Source organism: Myiozetetes cayanensis, unplaced genomic scaffold (genome assembly GCF_022539395.1).
Source record: "Myiozetetes cayanensis isolate MyiCay16 unplaced genomic scaffold, myiCay2020 scf9, whole genome shotgun sequence".
Classification (NCBI taxonomy): domain Eukaryota; kingdom Metazoa; phylum Chordata; class Aves; order Passeriformes; family Tyrannidae; genus Myiozetetes; species Myiozetetes cayanensis.
Genome location: NW_026088185.1, coordinates 22415418 through 22434910, shown reverse-complemented (window position 1 = coordinate 22434910; position 19493 = coordinate 22415418). Strand labels below are relative to the sequence as shown.

At 60.4% G+C, this 19493-nt stretch overlaps 1 protein-coding gene across 1 annotated transcript in view; it reads left to right on the top strand.

Annotated features, from left to right (window-relative positions):
- The window catches only part of ASIC4 (acid sensing ion channel subunit family member 4), a 29194-nt gene extending 9928 nt beyond the window's left edge, over positions 1–19266 (top strand). Inside the window, exons 2-10 of the mRNA XM_050340267.1 lie at positions 14084–14228; positions 14396–14523; positions 14615–14774; positions 15237–15293; positions 15390–15543; positions 15943–16034; positions 16349–16428; positions 16750–16854; positions 17116–19266. Of these exons, the coding sequence (XP_050196224.1) occupies positions 14084–14228; positions 14396–14523; positions 14615–14774; positions 15237–15293; positions 15390–15543; positions 15943–16034; positions 16349–16428; positions 16750–16854; positions 17116–17235 (1041 nt within the window). The 3' untranslated portion in view covers positions 17236–19266. The remainder of the gene's footprint in view (positions 1–14083; positions 14229–14395; positions 14524–14614; positions 14775–15236; positions 15294–15389; positions 15544–15942; positions 16035–16348; positions 16429–16749; positions 16855–17115) is intronic.
- The last annotated feature ends 227 nt before the right edge of the window (positions 19267–19493 follow it).

The window sequence follows — 19493 nt, the reverse complement described above, 5'->3', positions numbered from 1 at the left end:
TCAGCAGAGGCCCTCCAGGTCACTGGGCCCCTCACTGGACTCTCAGACACAGGCCTGAGCAGCACCTGAGCACTGGCTGAGCTCAGCTGTGCTCAACAGGTTTTCTTCCAGCAGAACAAAAGGTTCCCTCCTGATTGCAGTGTGGGGAAGGTGAGTACAAGAGGAGCGGTAGAGGCAGGAAAGCCAGAGGCTGGAAGGACCTGTGGGCATTGTATCCCAGTGGCATGGGGGTTGGGGAATCCTCTCTGTATTGGAGAGCTGAGCCAAGCTGACCCCTTGCCCACTGTGGCTGGGCAGACAGGGAGTAGGAGCTGGGGGACCCACCGGTCACTGCCAGCCACCAGCCCTGGGATGTGCAGGGCAGGAAGGGAGAGGAGGCACAACCTTGTCTGAGCAGAGTCCCTGATTAATCACTAACAGCCAGCCCTCCAGTCAGCAGCTCATTAGCAGTTTAATTCCCGGTGCCCGGCGTGCAGGAGGGTCGTGCGGCTCTGATTGAGCTGGACATGCTGGCCTGGGCAGCTACAATCAGGCAGCAGCTCCCCCTCCCCGGTCACAGGCACAGTCAGTGGCCCTGTCCCCCATGCCTGGGATGGGCTGAGCAGCCAGTGCCACAGGTACCACGGGTGATGCAGGTGCACAAATGCTGCAGGTGCTGTGGATGCTGTAGGCAGGCACATCAGTGACAGCGGCTGCAGAGGGCTGGCAGGCAGCCCCAGGGGCAGGAGACATGCCGATATCCCCCGCCCCCGTATCCGGCTGTACTCTGGCTGTGCCTGGAGTGTGGCAGTCCCTTCAGTGTCACGGGGCTGAGAGCGGCTGTCAGCGGTGTGAGCGGCCGTGGCGAGGCACTGCGCTCGGCTGCACAGGGGTATCTCACCACTCAGTTATCCCCGGGGTCAGTGGCACCTGCACATCCCCGCCCCATCCCTCCACCACCTCCACCTGCACCCACAGGACAGAAAAGAGAGGGCTGTGGTGGCACCCAAGTCCCTGTCTTGTGCCCTGTTGTTCCTGCCACCACCACAGGCTCTTTTCTGCCCTGGCTCTTCTTCCTCCCAGGCCAGGGCTCAACCTGGGGAACGCCTGCAGGGATGGGATGGAGGACTTCACCTGGGTCATGGGAGCAGGAGAGGGACAGGAGAGAGCTGAGTGTCCCAGCAGAGAGGCAGTGGCTGTGGATGGTGCCCATGGGCATCTGGGCATGAAGAGGTGGGCACTGCTGTGGCTCCCAGCTGCCAGAGAGTGTTTGCAGCTCAGCCACATCCTTTTGCCCTCCAAACCCTGCTGTGCCCTTCACTCCCAAGCTGCCATCTCTGCAATTTCTTTACCACCCAAGGAGGGAGGGAGGGACCGCAGCGAGGGAAGCATCTCCATCTGTCTTCAACGGTCCAGTGGCTGAAGCAGAGCAGGGCTTGGGCCTGTGGGTGGTCCCACTGCAGTGGGGTGAGAAAGGCTGGGATGCACATGGGGGCATACTGGGACTGTGACCCCTGCAAAGTAAGCAGGGTCAGCCCAGCATCTGATGCTGCTGCCCCCGGGAAAGGCATGGAGCAGCCCGCCTTCCCGAGCAGGACGGACTGAGGGCACTATGCAAATCCAGCTGAGATTGATGCAAGTATTAATTATGTCCTGTCAGCTCAGCTCTTGCCCAGCAAGGCAGGGCACCGGGTGCTGTGTCTGCTTGCATAGGAAAGATGGGTTTGCACTGGCAGTGTGTGCCCTATGCCTGTCCCCTTGTCCACAGTCTACTCCCACAACCCCACTGTGCACCGTGGTGTGCCACGCCAGGTCAGCCTGGCTCTCCCAGCCCCGTGGCACTGCCTGGCCCGGGGCTGAAGCCATCTCTGAGAACAGAGGTGAACAGTCTGGGGCAGTAGCAAGTGCGAGAGCTGTCAAGCAGCCTGGCACGCCTGGCTCTGAGGTCTTGCTAATCAGAGAGTGTCTGCAATTACATGCGCTAATTATGGGCAGAGGTTCACAGCAATTCCTGTCCTGTTGGCATCATGTTGGTCACACTGATGTGCATTGCTTCTGCACGAGGACAGGAGTGGATAACCAGGACCATTCAGCTGGCTCTCCCTACCCAGGAAACAGTGTACCACAGCCAGGCCTCCTACCCAACCCCTTCTCATCTCATTCCATGCTATCCCATCCCTATCCCATCCCTATCCCATCCCCATCCCATTCCACACTATTCTACCCCATTCCATTCCTATTCCCATACCATTACCATCCCATTCTTATCCTACCTTCATCCCCATCCCATTCCATCCCATCCTATCCTGCACAGTACAGCATGTGTGGTGCCATCCTTGGAGCCCTGCGTGTGCAGCCATGACACCTTCTCTGTCCCCAAGCACCTGGTTGACTCTACATCTCGGTGGAGCTGCTTTTCAGAGGGAGTTTTTCAGGCTCTGACCCCCCTGTACTGCTGCTGCTCTGACATCCTGTTTCCTTATCATCTGACATGACCTTAATTAACTCCCTGTGCTGATAATGCTCTGGGCTTCTCCTCCAGGAGCTGTATCTTACATCGTGTCCTGCCTTACCAGCTCAGGGGCTGCTGCAGAGGCTGCACAGGCAGCCTGGAACAATGGGGAGAGAGGACTGTGTGGTGCAGGCAGGGCAGGGCAGTGATACTGGGGTCACTGGGATGACATGGAGAGGATGGGGCAGTGCTGGAGCAGTAAGGCTGGTGCTGCATTGAGGATTTCAGGGGTGATGCTGACCAAGTAGAAATGACTGTCATGGTGCAGAGGTGGGGGTGCAGGAGAGGGACTGTGCTGATGCCCAGGGCAGAGCAACAGAGGCAGTGGTGACTATGGTGGCAGTATCCATTCCCACCCAGGCAGAGGTGCTGTGTAGCAGCATGGAGGGGTCCTGGCTCTCCTCACTCTGCTGCCAGCAGGGCACAGGGACTGCTCACTGAGGAGCTGGGTGCGGGGGGGGCCCAAGGAGCTGAGCTGCCAGGGCCCCACCACCCCCAGGGTCTGCCTGCCTGCCCAGCTGACCCTCTGCCGCCAGCTTGTGTGGATAGAAATGCCAGCAATGATGACTTGTAGCCACTTTATCTCCTGTGCTTGGCAAATATTGGCAAAGGGGAGATGTTTCAATAGTGAGGTTTGTCGATGGGAATCTCGGTGTGTGATCCCGCCCGCTCTACGCTGTGCAGCAGCCCAGCTGCCTCTGAAGCAGCTGCTTGCTAGGGTTGAGTCTGACATGGGCACAGCCTGGGGCCCATGGGGCTGCTCCCAGCACCTTCTGCCCATGGACTGATTCCCAGCAAGGCACTGCTCTGAACCTCACTGTATTGCAGTTCATATCTCATCCTCTGGCAGAGGCAGCTTGGGCCCTGGGGCAGGGTCCCTGCTCAGGGCTCCTGTCAACCTGTAGGTAGCTTTGGTCTGGCAGCAGGGCAATGTTATGAGCCCTGCAAAAAGCAAAGGTTGCAAAATGCTCTCAGCCAGTCTCCTCGCAGCTTGCAGCCACACAACCCTCTTTCCCATGGCTCCTAATCCCCACAGCTGCTACTCCTCATAACTTTAGTCCTTCCTGTCTCAGGTGCTCAGCTCCAACCCCCAGACCCACATCCCAGGCAGCAGGTAGGATGGAGGACCAGCTGTTCCTGCATGGGCAGGGTGCAGTTTGTCCCCTCTGCTCGTGCTGCTTGCAGACGCAGTGGGATTTGCATTTTCCTGAAGCTGGGCATGTGGCAGAGACCACAGGCATTATGGAAAGTGTGTACAGATACACCTGCTCACAGCATGTGATGTATGGAATGCAGTGGGCAGCACGCGGCCCTGGGAACGTGGTGCTGGCTTCAAGCAGGGGTAAAGGGAGGTAGTCTGGACAGAGGAGAGGGGAGGTCCCAGAGCTGTTCCCCTGTGTGTGGGAGGCAAAGGAGTGTTGGGAAGGGGAAGCAGTCCTCCAGCTGCAGGGGCAGGTTGCCCCATCTCATCCCTTTCAGGACATGTCCCTGCTCCCACAGAAAACCCCGGGAGCTGGGAGGAGCTGGAGGTGACAACTGAGGAACTCCTGCAGCTGCTGAGGACCAGCACAAGGACAGTGTGGCCCAGGCATCCAGGAGGGCCAGACACCTTGAGAGTCCTAAAACCCCTAGCCATCACCTCCTGCATAGCGAGCATAGGATGGGAATACATGGGTAGAAGGATATGGACTGCAGGGTTGGCCCTGCCCAACAATGCCTGTGCCTCTTTCCCTGCCTGGCAGCCCCAAGGAGGGGGCCCTTGTCAGTGCCAGAACGCTGGGACTCTCTTGATCAGCCCCTCTGCCCGGGAGCTCGCAGGCTGGGGAAAGCCAGCCCCTATCATGTTTGTTCCATTGATTTAGCGCCGCGGAGAGGGTTTAATCAGCCTTTAGCCTGCACGCTCCAGCATTAAGAACAAATCCATTAGCCACGAGATAACCACAAAGGGTTGCGCTGAGGCTGGATGAGGTCCCAGCGCCTTCAAGATGCAAATTGGCAATCAAAGATCAAAGCCGCGCAGCTCCCTAATCTCTGCTAAAAGGGCTCAGCTATTAACAAGCCCTTTCCCACTGGGCTGTGATCACCCCACTTCACTAGGGCTCCCGATGTGCTGTCGTGTTACATCATTATCGTAACTGGCCCCCTGGCCCCCAGGCTCCCTGAGCTGGCCCTGGGGAGGTGGGTGCAGGCAGTGCTCAGACTGTTTGTTTGCATGTTGTTTCCTTCAGTTCTGACACGCTGGAGTCAAATTCGTGTTGTCGGAGAGAGCAGAGCCCCCAGCAATGTCGGAGGTTAGCAACTGGAGGGGAGGAGAAGAGGAAGAGGTGGGAGCCTGGATGGAGCAGAGTGGTAGGAGAGCTGTGCAGGGCTTATGTGGTGATTTTGGGGACGGGGGGGATGTTGGTAGGAGGCTACCCCTCCTGCTGCTCAGGGATTTAGCCTGGGTCGATCCCTGCCTGGCTGCTCCAGGTGGCTCAGGACAATCCCTGCTGGCCTCAGGGAAATCAGTGGTGGGAAGTGTGGTGGAGGCACAGGCAGCAGGGAGAGGGTGAGGGATCAGGGCATAGCAGAATGCCTTGGAGCCAAATTCCCCTTTTGAGGGTATTTCTGCTCATCCCATGTCACCCTGGGGTAGAAGGTGCACAAGGCTCTGGCTCCCATAGCCGCTCTGCCAGCAGTTGGGGAATGGGGTCTGACCCTCCCTCCTTGCTCAGGCCACCCTGCCTGCGTTGACTCCACACACAGCCACCCAGCAGCCCCATGAGTCCCAGTCACCCCCCACCACACAGAAGAGCCACAAAGCTGCTGTGACAGCAGCTGCACTGCCAGCACAGTCAGCAAATCTGTGGCAGCCCAGAGGTGAGCTCTGCTCAGCACGGTCCGGCTCAGAGACCAATACCCCCTGCATCCTGCTGAAATGGGTGAGAGGGTGTGTGAGGCACCCTGCAACAGGTGGGGAGGGGACGCATCAGCCCTGGCAGCAGGGAGCAGAGGGTCATGCTGTCCTTTTGTCTGGGGACCCACTCTGCTGGTAACCACTCATTGAAGTGCTGCTCATGCCTTTCAGGCATGAGGGCAGGCAGCACAGCCTTGCAAGAGGAGCAGGCAGTGAGGTGCTGGCAGCACCTCAGCCAGGGTGACAATAAATCTTATCAGTGTAAACCCATCCGTAGGCAGGAGGATAACCCCCGTGACAACCCAGCAAGTGCAAGGCTTCGTCTGCACAGTGTCAGTGCTGTGGATCTACAGATAAATGCCACGGTTGGAGGGACTGTGCCGGCTCCTGGGGGGCAGCCCCCCTCCCCTCCTGCCTAACCCTTCCCTGAGGCTCCAGGGTCTACCAGATCCAGGCAGGTGTGTCTCAGGGACAATGGCTGTGGTGTTTGGTGGGAGGAGCAGACAGAGCGAGGCTGGTATGGCATCCGTCAGGGGAGCACCTGGATAGGTGAAGATGAAGGAGGGACATGCAGGACGAGGTGGCATTTCCCTGCCTGCGGTCCTGGCCCTACTGTGTCCTACGCGCACCATCCCACGGAGCCCTGCATCCTTCATCAGCCCGTGAGGGCTTGGACATCGCACAGGCTAGACCACCGGAGCTCAGTGACTGGGAAACGTGTGACTGAGTGTGACACTGGCAGTGTGTCCCCGAGGCTGTGTGACAGCGCCAGGAATGAGCCAGCACGCTCTGTGGGTGCAGCGTGTGCGCCCAGTCCTGCGTGTGTCCCCCCGCTCTGGCCGAGCAGCGAGGGATGCGGTGATGCCAGGAGCCGGGGCTGCTGAGCGGGGCGGCAGGCGGCATCCCTGCCCCGGGCCCCGCTCCTCGGCTCAGCTCCCCCATCTCCCGGCAGCCGTGGGAGCAGTAATGAGATGGAGCAGCAGAAGGACGGCGAGATAAGGCTGCCTGCGCTGCCCCAGCAGATTAAACGCTGGGATTAAGCAGGCGGTGCCAGCTCTGCTGCCTTTTTATCTCACTGCTTCTCCCCTCTTATTCTCCCGCAGTCGATAGTGAACGGTCTCCGAGCTGTCAGCAAAGGAAATTGCTTGTTAACCCTTTGGGGACGGCCGGCAGCGCTCCCTGTACGACTGCGTTCAAAGAGAAGCGGTCCCCGGGGAATGCGCTGCCCGCGGGGTACTGCAGGGATGGGAGGATGAGGGGGATACTTCCCCGCAGCGCCCCACATGCGAAGGGGAGCAAGGCAAGGCCAGGGGCGCCCAGTATCTGCTGCCAAAAGCCACCAGCGCCCAAACAGCACCATGCAGAGGCAGTGATGTACTGGGGTCCCTGGGGGGTGACAACTGCCAGAGAGCAGAAGCTATCTAAGCTCCACAAAGGAGCCCCGGAGACACAGCATACCCCACTTTCGGGTATCCTTGATGTTCCCTGCTTCCTCCAGCCTGCAGGATGTGTGGGCTCAGTGCTACATCTGTGTGAAACCACAGGGCTGGGGAGCCTTCCCTGGTGCTGGGGAGAAGAGACACGGGCCATCTATGGTGCACCACCTATGGTGCTGGGTCTCCTCCGGGTGCCAAGGGGAGCCTACTACCCAAACCCATCACTATTGCTCCCTGTGTATGCAAGTGTTTTGTTGGGTTTGCAGCAGCCAGGCTGAGCTGCAGCCCATCCCAGCGCTTATCTGTAGCGTGCTGTGCTGTGTGCCCGGGGGCGGCGTGCCCGGTGCGGGGGTGTCTGAGGGTGGGAAGCCGGCTGGAGAGCGCCGGAGGATGCACAGAGTAATGTCAGAATTGCTGCTCAGCACAGTCCAAACCCAAGCTAGGGAGTGTGTTAGCAGTTCGGCAAACTCGTTTTGGCACGTTTGGGGGTGCAGCTTAGGCGTATCTTTCCCATAGGGACCCTGTGCACCTCCTGAAGGAGGAGGAAGAAACACGGGACAGAAACCTCCTGCAGCTCCAGCACCCCACTCATGTACTAAGGGAGACACTGGAGTAGGTAGGCAGCACAATCAGCATCTCAGAGATATTGGCTGGCTGCCGACAGGATGGACGTCCCCAGCTCCTGCCCCCCCATCTCACTGCCCGCCGACACCTCTCTGCGCCCCTTCCCTGCACTGCAACGCACCTTTGCCACTGGCACTTCATCTTCTGCAATTCCCTTGGTGTTGGTTCCTTCATCTGCTCAGGCGTCCCTTTTGGTGGACTCTTTTTAAAATGCGAACAAACCATATCAGAGCACAAGCTGCCGAGAGATCTGCAGGGAGCAGGTTAGCCCCGGCTGGGGCAGCAGTCCCAACCTGGGTTGAGATGCTGCCCCACGGCTGCTGTGAGATGGAGCAGGAGAGAAGTGTGCGAGCCCTGGGCAGCCAGGGCTGTGGAGCTGGAGCAGATGCTGTGCCGGGCTGCACAGGCAGGCAGAGCCTGAATTAGGAGAGGAAACCAGAAGCGATTGGCACGTGCAGGCTGGAAGGCTGGAGGCTGCAAGGGAATGGGATTGCTGTTTATAAATACATCAAGGGAGTAAACACAAGGGAGGGAAGAGAGTTATTTAAGCTAAGGGACAATGCTGGCATGAGAACAAATGGTACAAACTGGCCATGAATAAATTTAGGTTTGAAATGAGTGAGATGCTGGGACAAATTCCCCCCAGGAGCAGCAGGAGTAGAAAGCACAACTATGCAATGGCACTTGCTCTCCTACTGGAGGCAGCTGTGTGCTGCCATGCTTGTGCAGTGGGGTCGAGAGGTGATAACCTGGGGTCCCCAGCCACTCACCTCTGCATCACAGCCATCCTGGCTCCATGTGGCTCTGGCAGCACAGATCCCTCTGGCTCCTGGCTTGGCCACTGCAGGGCTCCTGGGTCAATGGTTTGCAGGGAGTGGTCCTTCCCTGGCACACAAGATTGGGCATGCTGTCACAGATGCTGATCCTAAAAGCTGTATGGTGCCAACGTCCCCCTGCGTTGCTAGTCACTAGTAGGACTGGGGCAGATGTGCTGGGAAGGTGTCTGCCCTTGTGCACAATGCATCCCCCTGCCTTGCATTGCATCTCTATGCTCCTGACCCACCAGGAGCAGCAAACCCTGCTCTAGATCCTGCCTGTTCTTGGAGACATGGGCTACATGCTGGCCCTGATGCAGCAGCCTGGTGATTACCTGCTTGCCCTGCCCAGTGTTGGGGCCCAGGTGTCTCCCACTGCTCTGCACTGGCCAGCAGCACAGTCTGCAGCCCAGCTGAGCAATTGGTATTCCAGCAGCGAGCCTGCTTGGCTTAAGGAGGGCTCTGCCAGCCCCATGTGCCCACGTCTCCACTGCTTGGCTCAGGCCTAGCCCAGGGGACTCAGCTGGCTTGGGCTGTCCTGTGGCACACAGAGAGACACAGCAGTAGTGTCAGGGGAGGTCCTGGCCCTTCTGGGATATGCTTGTAGCATCCTCTGGCCCCCTACCCCACGCTGCTCTCCCTCTTCCTTTGGAGGCAGGTCAGGGAGCTGTGGCAGATGCTCCAGAGCTTTGCCCTTCACAGGGAGGGAAATAAGGAGCCCAGACCAACACTGGCATGTGTTGCTCAGGGTCAAAGTGCCCTGCTCTGTTGGGGTGAGGATGCAAAGCCCGGTGCCCCATAGAGGCACCAGATCCAGCCCAAATAAGCAGGGTTGCATCCCACAGGAGCTATCCCAGCAGCTCCATATGGGGCAGGAGGCTGCACTGGGGGGCTGCTAGTGTGGGAGATGGTTGTGTTACTTGCTGGAGCTGGAGTAGAGCCAAACTGGCACCATTCCCAAACCTCTCTCGGGAGCAGGGAAGGGAAATGGTGCGACCGCTTGTGAGAAGGGACGTTTGCAGTGGCAAAAACATCCCACTGGCTCAGAAAATTGCTGCAGAATCGGGCTTGAAATGAGTTGAAATTGCTGAATCCAAGCGGATCTCATATCCCGGGCAGTTGTAATGCTGGCGTCAGCGCTGCGGCTTCCCTCCCGGGGCACCCAGGCGGGGCCTGGCTGTGCCGTGCGGGGGGAATGGGCTGCTGGGGAGGGGGGGGCTTCCACGGAGGGGCCAGTGGCATGGGGAGGGACTCCAGCAGAGCTGGGCTTCAGGACTGGGATGGCCACAGTGGGGGGCAGAAGCAAAGCAGGGGGTAGTGTACATGGGTGTGCTGTTGCCCCAGCTCTACCAGCATCACCCCAGTTTGGCCCCAGCTCTTGTACCATGTCCCCTGTACAGGAACATCCCTGTGCCTCCAGCCGCTCCCTGTGCCTCCAGCTCTCTGCACTCACTCAGGAAGCAGCATTTACAGTTTTGGAGGCTATTTTCCTTTATGCCACAGCTTTGCCCATGCTATTTTGCTCTCTAGGCTGGGTTACCTGGAGATCACTCACAAGGTTACCTCTGGGCTGGCATCCCTACCAAGTCCAGGGTGAGCAGCACTTCAGTGTCTTTCCATTCATGTCCCTGTCCCCATTTTGCTCCAGTCATGACTGGAGCAGGGCTCTCAGGAGTGTTCCTATGCTACGGTGATCGCTCCTGCATTCTGTGTCCATGCTCAGACCTTGCTGGTCAGCTGCATGTCCCAGCGGGGATGTGGAAGCAGGGCTTGATGTCCCAGCAGGTATGTGGGAGCAGAACTGGATGTCCCAGAGGGGATGAGGGAGCAGGGCTGGGTGCCCCAGGCATGCAGGAGCAGGACCCGCCGGCACCACACACGTCACAGCTCTTTTCTCTCGGATGAAAACGTTTGGCTGGAAGCTTAGTGTGGCCTCTTGTCTCCTTGGAGCAATCAGGATTTGTCACTGCTTGCAATGTTTAACGTCGTCTTCCAGAGGCTAAATACCATAGGGAGCCATGTAAGCTGCGGAAATACCTGCGTGAGCTGGGATCAGCCTGAGGCTGGCACAATGGGCTGGCAGCACTGCGGATGGGGGACCGGGAGCCCATGATGCTGGTCCTTGTGCCCCCAGAGCTCACGGGTGGACTGGCGTGAGCCAGGGTCAGGATGCTGGAGGTCAGTACCTTGCTCCCATAGGGCTCCCCACAGCAGAGGGCAGGGAGGCAAGTCTCAGGGGCATGAAGAGGACTTGGGGGGCCCCAGAGCCCTGTGAGGTGGGGAGGAAGATGACAGGGCCCCCACCAATCTGTGACTAGGATCTGCCTGCCAAGGTACAGGCAGCTATCTCTGTCAAGGTCAGCGTGTCTCACAGGCGGAGAGAAGGAAATAAAGAATCATGTAAAGAAATTACCTCCCTAATGGGGTCTCCCCTGTACATGAACGTGGCGTGGGGATGCCGTCATGCAGTGGCTCAGTGAGGACACTGGCACGAGGTGTGGATGTGCTGCCACCCTGCCCCTCAGGTTGCAAGATTCTTAAGTGCCCAGCAAGCAGAGCAGGGTGCCGAGAGGCCCATGCCCCAGTTGCTGTTCTTGGCTGGACATGTTTGCTACAGCCTACAAGGTGCTTTTCTGGGTCAGCTGCAGGGAGAAAATCATGTTCCTGGTGCAGGCAGGATCTCCTCTGCCCTTCCTCCTCCTCCTCCTCATGCACTCCCTGTTATCTAATTGGATTTGTCATGCTGGAAAGGCAAAGCCCTTCAGGACTGTGCTGTGCTCTCGCCAGTGTGATTTCACAGCTGGCCTCAGCACCCCAGCAGTCGACAAGTGAGTAACTCAGCTGGATGCCACGGGCACCCCTGCTCTCCCCATGCTCCCTCACCTGCCTAGGGCTGCAGGAGACAGGGGACAAGGCCACAACCACCACAAGGACCTTCTCCTCCAACCCTGCACAACACTGGTCCCTGTCCCTGAGCTGTCTGTCCCCATGTGCCCCAGCCTCTGCATCTCATCCCCATCCCTCACCCTGCTCCAGGGTGATTGCGATGCTGCCCGGAGATGTCTGAATAGACACGAGATGGAAGCGTTCAGAGAAATGACATTTTCTCCAGCCTGGGGAGTTCATCCTCCGTTTAAAGAAAACTAATATAGAAGCTGCCCTAGTGTGCTGGGGCTGATGGTATCAGGCTGGCAGCCGCCGGCGCTCACAGCCGTGATAAATCTCAGAAAGGAGCGGGCTCCGAGCCGGAGGGGGGAGGAGGGGGGCTGGAGGGCACAGCTCAGGGCTGCTACGATGGAGTGACCCGCGGCGTCCCGAGGATGCAGGGAGCAGGGAGCCCGCGGCGGTATTGGTGCCGGCGCTGAACTCGGCGGCGGAGCTACGGCAGGAACCAGAGAGCTCAGCGGCCCTGTCTGGCTCGAGGTCTGCCCTGGGGATGGGGGTCCGGGCCGTGCGGGCGGACGGGGCATGGAGGGCGCGGGGCCCGGCGGGCGGCGCGGGGCGCTCGGTGCGGGCGGAGCGCGGGGCCCTGCTGCCCTCTGCCGGAGAGCGCCCGCCCGCACCCGCCCGCGCCGCGAGTGCGGCGTGTGGAGTGCGGGGTGCCAGCAAGGGCCAGAACTGGAACCCTGTGCGTCTTTGGGCTGCGCTTCTCCCTGCAGCGGGGTAGGGAGTGTGATGGAGGGGGGTCCACTGCCCTGCACCACTTGGGTGCTGCCCTCGGTGCCTATCCTGTTCCTGACCTGCCTAGCTTCCTTTTGTACCTGTAACCAAGCTGCCAGATGGGATCCTGCGCGGTTCCCTGTCATGGCTAAAGTTACGCCTTGCTCAGGCGTCAAGGCCGGTGGCACAGATGATGCTGGGAGTCACTGCTAAGGCGATCTGGAGCCCCCCTTGTTCCAATCCCTCCTGCCACCAACTGCCCTCCTCCTGCCCGGGCACAACTGAGTTAGGGATGCTGCCCTTCAAGAGGTACAGCAGCCCTAACTTGACCTGAAGCTGTGGAGACTGCAAGACCCACCCCCCGCACCCGATGTCAGCCCACGCTGGGCAGATGTCGAAGGCGGGTGCCTGGAAGCAGCAGCAGCAGGAGATGAGAGGCTGCGGGAACTGCGGTACTGAGCTTTGAAGGCACCTGACAGGCTGTCGGGGTGCTGCCAGCCACACTGACAGCCGGGTGCAGACATCCCCCCGCTACTGCTGCGCTCTGATCACAGCCTTGCCGTCACTTCAAAGCGCCTGCCAGGCTCAGGTGGGCTCCCACGCAGCCTCCCACCAAATGGTTTCACTCCTCCTGACCCATGATCCTGCTTCTCACACCCCACAGGGACCAGATGAACTGAGGTCCCCAGCAGCAGGGCCAGGGATGCCAGGGTACGGCCTTGGAGCCCAAGGTAGATGTGATCCCAAGCAGCGCTGGCAGGAGGTGATGGCCCCCCAGGCCTGGCGCTGTCCTGCCTCCATGGGGCATGGTCCCCAGCCCCAGAGCAGCCACAGTTGAGGACCCTGGGGGTCCAAGCAGGGTTTCATGGGGGTGGCAGTGCCATGCATGGCAAGGGACAATGGGGACGAGCTGAGGTGCAGCATCCCGAGGCACAGGGTTCACACAGTGTGGCTGAGACAGGTCATCACTATCCAGACACAGGTGCACATCATGCTGGAACACTGCAGGCGGCCAGTTCAACCTGCCTGGGGTAAGGCAACCCCCCGTCCCAGCCTGGCTCGAGGAGGAATTTTCCATTCCCGAATGGAGGTTGGGGAAAGGCGTGTTTGTAGCAGCCCCCTCCTCTCCCTCCCCTCACCCGTCACCGGAGCAGCTCAGGAAGGCGCCTGCCACGTTCATCTCCAGGAAGGTGCAGAGCAAGAGCCTCTGGGGAGGGAGAGCTCCCTGGAGGGGACCAGGGATCCTGGGTAGCCTCAGGGGCAGCCTGCACCTCTGCATCCCAGAGGAGCCACCCTGCCTGCAGCCATGCCACTGCCCCTTGCCTGCTGCCAGGACGGGGAAGTTCTGACACCGTCTCAGGACAGCAGCGCTGCTCAGCTTGCCGTTGGCATCCTGCGAGCCACCCGGATCCCCGGGCTGCACTACATGTGTACCCGGCCACAGTCCCGCCTGCGTCGCCTGCTCTGGAGCCTGGCCTTCCTGGCCTCTGCGGGGCTGCTGGCCACCGGCGCTGCCGACCGCCTGCACCACCTGCTCTCGCACCCTGTACACACCCGGGCACGCCTCACCTGGGCCCCCCAGCTCCGCTTCCCAGCCGTCACCCTCTGCAACCCCAACCGGGCACGCTTCCTGCACCTCACCAAGCCTGACCTCTACTCGGTGGGACAGTGGCTGGGGCTGTCCCAGGAGAACCGCTCGCTGGTGCCCGAGATGCTGGCCGTGCTGGGGGAGGACCAGCGTGCACGGCTGACACGTCTGGCCAACTACTCGCGCTTCCTGCCTCCCCGCCGCTCCGAGCGTACCATGCAGAGCTTCTTTCACCGCCTGGGCCACCAGATCGAGGACATGCTGGTGGAGTGTCGCTTTCAGGGAGAGCGCTGTGGCCCCCAGCACTTTGCCCCTGTGAGTCTCCTCCTGGCAGGAGCATGACAGCTGGGCTGCCCCATAGGTGCTGGGAGTGATGCTTCACCCCTGCTTCAGCAAGGGTAGAGGAGTAGCATCATGGGGAGTGAGACTGAGACGAGCCCTTCCAAGAGCCATGCAAGACTGTACCTCCCTTCTAGCACCTCCATGGAATTGGAAATGGGTTCTAGGACCTGCTTGCAGAACACCTGCCAGATCCCTGCCTGCTCCTTTACCCCCCCCTTTCTCCATCCTCAGGTCTACACACGCTATGGTAAGTGCTACACCTTCAACGGGGACCGTAAGAATCCACGTGTGACCCGCCAAGGTGGCATGGGCAACGGGCTGGAGATCATGCTGGACATTCAGCAGGAAGAGTACCTGCCCATCTGGAGAGAGACCAGTGAGTGGGGCTATGGCTCGGGCAGGGCACAGGTGAAGGGTGCTAGGAGGGAGGGGTTGCTGGGCAGGAGGGCACCGTGGGTGGGGACTATGGGTCAGGCAGGACATCAGAGGGGTGCAGTTGCTGGGTCAGTGCAGGCACGCAGCACTTCTGCCCTTCTCCCACAGACGAGACATCATTTGAAGCTGGCATCCGGGTCCAGATCCACAGCCAGGACGAGCCACCCTATATCCATCAGCTGGGCTTTGGTGTCTCACCGGGCTTCCAGACTTTCGTGTCCTGCCAGGAGCAGCGGGTAAGGCAGGATGCCCCACAGTCCCCACGGAGGCGCCTGTGGGCATGCAGTCCAGCACAGCCCTGCAGAGATGCCCTTCTCACCCTGACAGCTCACCTACCTGCCGCAGCCGTGGGGGAACTGCCGGGCCAGCATGCAGGGGGAGCAGATGCTGCCTGGCTATGACACCTACAGCATCGCTGCCTGCCGCCTCCAGTGTGAGAAGGAGGCCGTGGTGCAGACCTGCCACTGCCGCATGGTCCACATGCCAGGTGAGGGGTGTGCATGATGGTGTGGGGAGCACCTCACTGCCCCAACAGTCCTGCCCAGGGCTACCCCAACTCCATGCATCCTGCATCCAAAGATCACACCTGCCCTATCACTCTGCACCCAGCATTCCTCAGTTCCTCATCCCTCTGCACCCAACAACCACTCTGCTGCCCATTCCTCTGGACTCTAAGATCCCCCTGCCCCATCCCTCTCCACCTGGGGACCATCCCATCCTTTCCACACAGTGGGTCGGCCCCTGTCCTACCCTCCTTACACCACAGGTCAGCCTCTTCCCTGTCTGCCTTGTACCTAGAGACCACCCCTGCCTCATCCAACCTGCACCCAAGGACCACTCATCCCCATTTCCTCCATACTCTGCCCCACTGCCTTTAGGGGAGTGACTCAAGGGTGAGGGGCAGAATATGGCCAGACTCCCACCCTCCCAACCAGCTGTTTCTCCACAGGCAATGAGTCCATTTGCTCCCCTAATGTGTACATTGAGTGTGCTGACCATACACTGGGTAGGTGCGGTGGTGGGTGGGCATCTGGGGGCCAGCTGAGTGCCCCCAGGGAGGGAGCTGGGGATTGCAGCCATGCCAATGGGTGCCTGCCCCCAGACGCAGCAGTGGAGGACAGCCAGGAGCGCTGCAGCTGCCCCACGCCGTGCAACCTGACACGTTATGGCAAGGAGATCTCCATGGTCCGCATTCCCAACAAGGGCTCGGCACGCTACCTCGCCCGCAAGTACAACAAGAACGAGACCTACATCCGGTGAGCTGCCAGCACCAGGGTGTTCCAGAGGTGGGCAGGGGGATGGGGACCTGGGGAGCCTCCACCCTCCATCTTGGCAGCATGTGGGGAGTGGGTTCTGGCATACAAGGTCCTTGCAGCATCCTCTGCCCAGGGGTGTTGCCACTGGAAAATCTCTCCAATCCATCTCTGTCCCTCCAGCCCTCCGGTCAGCATCTCCCCATCCTATGGGCAGATGTCTCCATGTCCTCATCTGGGACATGCCCTGCTCATGTCCCCACTGCACCAGCCTGAATAACTCACGAGGGCCTGGGAACACCTGGGAGATGGAGGACTGGGGTACAGGGGAGGTTTGTGGGCAGTGGGGGTGGGAGGGTCGGTGACCAGCCCTCCTTGCTGAGCACAGTGGTATCCCCACAGGGAGAACTTCCTGGTGCTGGACATCTTCTTTGAAGCACTCAACTATGAAGCCATTGAGCAGAAGAAAGCCTATGACCTTGCTGGACTTCTCGGTGACTCCCCTCACCTAACTGTGGGGCCCTGAGGCCCGGAGCTCTGGGTCCCAGCCCTGGGAGGATGTGGGTGTGGTGGGGGAGGGACCACACAGAGCAGCAGCCAGTTAGCCACAGACTGGCTGAAGGGTGGAATGTTGCTGGCTCTCCCCTATGCCACATGTCCCCCACTCTCTCCATCCTGCCCCCTGTGACTGCGCTGTCCCCCTCCATCCAGCAGTCCTGGCACTGCCCACAGAGCTGCTGGCCCACCCCAGGCTCACAGTGGGCTACACAGCATCTCCTGGTGACCATCTCCTCCTCCTCCCCCACAGGGGACATCGGGGGGCAGATGGGCCTGTTCATTGGTGCCAGCATCCTCACCATCTTGGAGATCCTGGACTACATCTATGAGGTGTGCTGAGCCTTCAGGGATGTGTCTCAGCAGTGGGAGGGGGGAATGGGCTCCGTGGGGAGGGCATACCATGGGTGGCCACCCTAGAGGGTTATTACAGCCCCAAATTGGGGAACACCCAGAGGAGGGCAGTGGCAGGAGAACAGGTCACCCAGCATTCCTCAGTGACCTGAGGGCAGGGAGGGTGGTGGGCAGAGGTGCTCTTTCCACTGTCCCTGGGTAGGCAGGGAAGCAGGTGACAGTTCCATGTAGACTGGGGTATCCACGCACAGGGTGCCACCTGCGTGTGGGTCTGGGTCTGACCCCCCCATCTGCACCCAGGTGATCCGAGACAGGGTGAGCCGAGTTCTGCGCCGCTCCAAGCCACCCCTGAAGAAGCCCTCGGGCAGCATCGCCACACTGGGACTGGAGGAAACAAAGGACCAGGTACTCCCACAGGGGTGGGCTGCCCGCAGGCTGCAAGGACAGGGCCCCCACCTAGGGAGAAAGGACATGGTCCCAAGCCCAAGGGACAGTGTGGCTCTGCTTTTGGTGCCCTCAGGCTGCAGAGTCAGGGCAGTCACAGGGAGGTAGAAAGATGGGTGCCACTGGGGGGGGCTCCTATGGGCAGGCTATGCTGGGTGGGGGACTGGGGGTGAGCAGGGTGCACAGAGTCTACGCTCACCTCACTGACTGCCATCCCTGCAGAGCCCCTGTGAGACGCTGGGCCGGCATGTGGAGGGCACCTACAATGCAGGCATCCTGCCCAACCACCACCACCGCCACCACTACCCTCATCAGGGTGTCTTCGAAGACTTCGCCTGTTAGGCAAGATTGGGGTTAGGGGGCAGCCCCCTGCCAACCCCCTCCCCACCGTTCTCATGGAGAGGGACTGCGGCACTGGGTGTGGTGGGCTCAGGCCCCCACCTCCCCCACCCCACTGCCAGGACCAGCCACACTATGCGCCCCCAGTGATGCCACTGGAGATGCCTTGGCACTGGCACTGGAGCAGCCCCCTGGTCCTTCTGCCTGTCCCCTCTGCTTGCCCCTAGCACCTGGGCTCAGCCCAGTCTCAAGCACACGGAATGGAGGGGGATGGGCATGCCAAGGATTTTGGGGGAGCAGCAGGTGGTGGGCCAGAGGGGACCTGGCACTACAGAGCTTGAAGAGGGTAAGCTGAGGTTCCTATGAGCCCCTCCAAGCCCTCCCCTGCTGATCCCTCCTGAGTGGTGGTCTCTGCCCTGCATGGTTCCCCCCAGGAGAGAGACATGCCTGGAACAGCTTCTCCCTGCCCAGGGACCTCCTCCCTGCCTTCCTGCTGCATGGCAGGGCAGTGTTGCAGGGCAGCTCTCTGAGTAGCACGGCCCCCACAGCCAGTCCAGGGACACCCCAACTGCAGCCACACCTGCATGGCACCACCCTGACCCCTGGCACCACCACCACTGTGACACCCTTCCAAACATCTGCCTGCCCTTCCCCAACTTTCTGCAGCCTGTCAGGACTGCAGGCCCCACATCACTGTTCCCAGCCAGACCCCTGCACTGTGACTCCCTGTCCCACTCCAGTGTTGGTCTCCAGTAGTCCCCAGTCATTTCAGCACCACAAACCTGCTGCCTCCCCCATCTCCTGCCCCAATCCATTGTGAACCCATCCTCTCCTTGCCCAGGTATTGCCCAAAGTGGCTCATCCCTTGGTGCAGCTGCCCGGCACAGCCCAGGCAGCGCGGCGGGTCCTGCCCTGGCTCCCCTGCCTGTCGTTGCTCTTTTGCACCATGCACGTACCCCTTACCATGCTCCCACTCCCGGGTGCTGAGCACCCGCTGTGCCTCCCCCAGACTGTACACAGTTAGGAGGGTGCTCCGTGCCGAGCACCACCCAGACAGCCACAGTCCAACCTGCTGGACGGAGCCTTGGCCAGAACCGGCACCCACAGTCCTCCTGCCTGCCCTGAGATGGTGGGATCAATGGCAGGATCCACATCAGGACCCACAGCACTCCCCCTGTCCTGTCAGACACTGCCTCCACCCCCTCCACTGTAGCAGACACCAGCGCAGGGCAAACTGCCCCAAAATATCTCAGGAGGGGGGGCAAGCTGGCAAAGCCCCCCTCAACACACACTCGGCAGAGGGGGACCCCAGGGCAGGAATTTGGGATCTCTGGGCAAGGCTGGGGTGCAGCCAGGCAGCTCCTGGCCCTGGTGGTTTGGTCCCCATCCCTGGTGCCCACAGATGGAACACGGCCATGCCACGCTGTGCCCAAAGCCATAGATACAGGAGGAGCCATCATCCTTGAAGCCCTCAAGGCACCACACATGGGATATGCAGGGCAGGAACCAGAGCACCAGCCTGGTGATGTGCCCAGCAGCCCTGGCTCTGGGTATGCGTGGCCCAACAACCCCCAAAATATGCACCCATGTGTAAACATGTTCCCTGTCGGTGCAAGCACCCAGCTGCATGGTGTACCATGTCCCCCTGCATGGGGGGACATACAGCAAGCCTCCCAGCAGGGCAGGCACACTGGTGCTCCCCAGAAAGCCCCTCCAGAGCACCCCGTGCCAGCTCCCCATGGGGTCCCCATACACCAACCTGCTAGCAGGAGTGTCCCCAGAGGGGTGCCACACATTAGCCCAGGGACGTGCCACGGCCATGCCAACCAGCCTTACACCAAGGTCTCCTGCAGCAAGCAGGGGGTGCAGGATGTGGCTCCCTCCCTGCCAGCCAGAGCAGCAAGCCCCGAGTGGGGTGGGCACGGGCACCATGGCAGGAGGGCCGGCGCGAATGCCCTCATGATGGTAAATGTGAGAGATGTGCATCACTGTTTTATAAATGTACAAATGCTCCCTAATAAAGAGGCACAAGTAGGTCTGGAGGTGCTTACTAGGGCTGGGGGGGGGAAGAGAGGTGGGGGAGCCAGCACCCCAAGGGGGGCATGGTGGTGGTGGGACCCAGGGAGCACTTTACAGCCCTGCACCCACACGCTGGGTTCTGTAAGAGCCAGCACAACAAATCACAGGCAGGTGAGCATCTCTGCTCCCCTGTCCACAGAAAGCCTGTCCCACACTGGGACCTCCAGCAGGACACCTCTGGG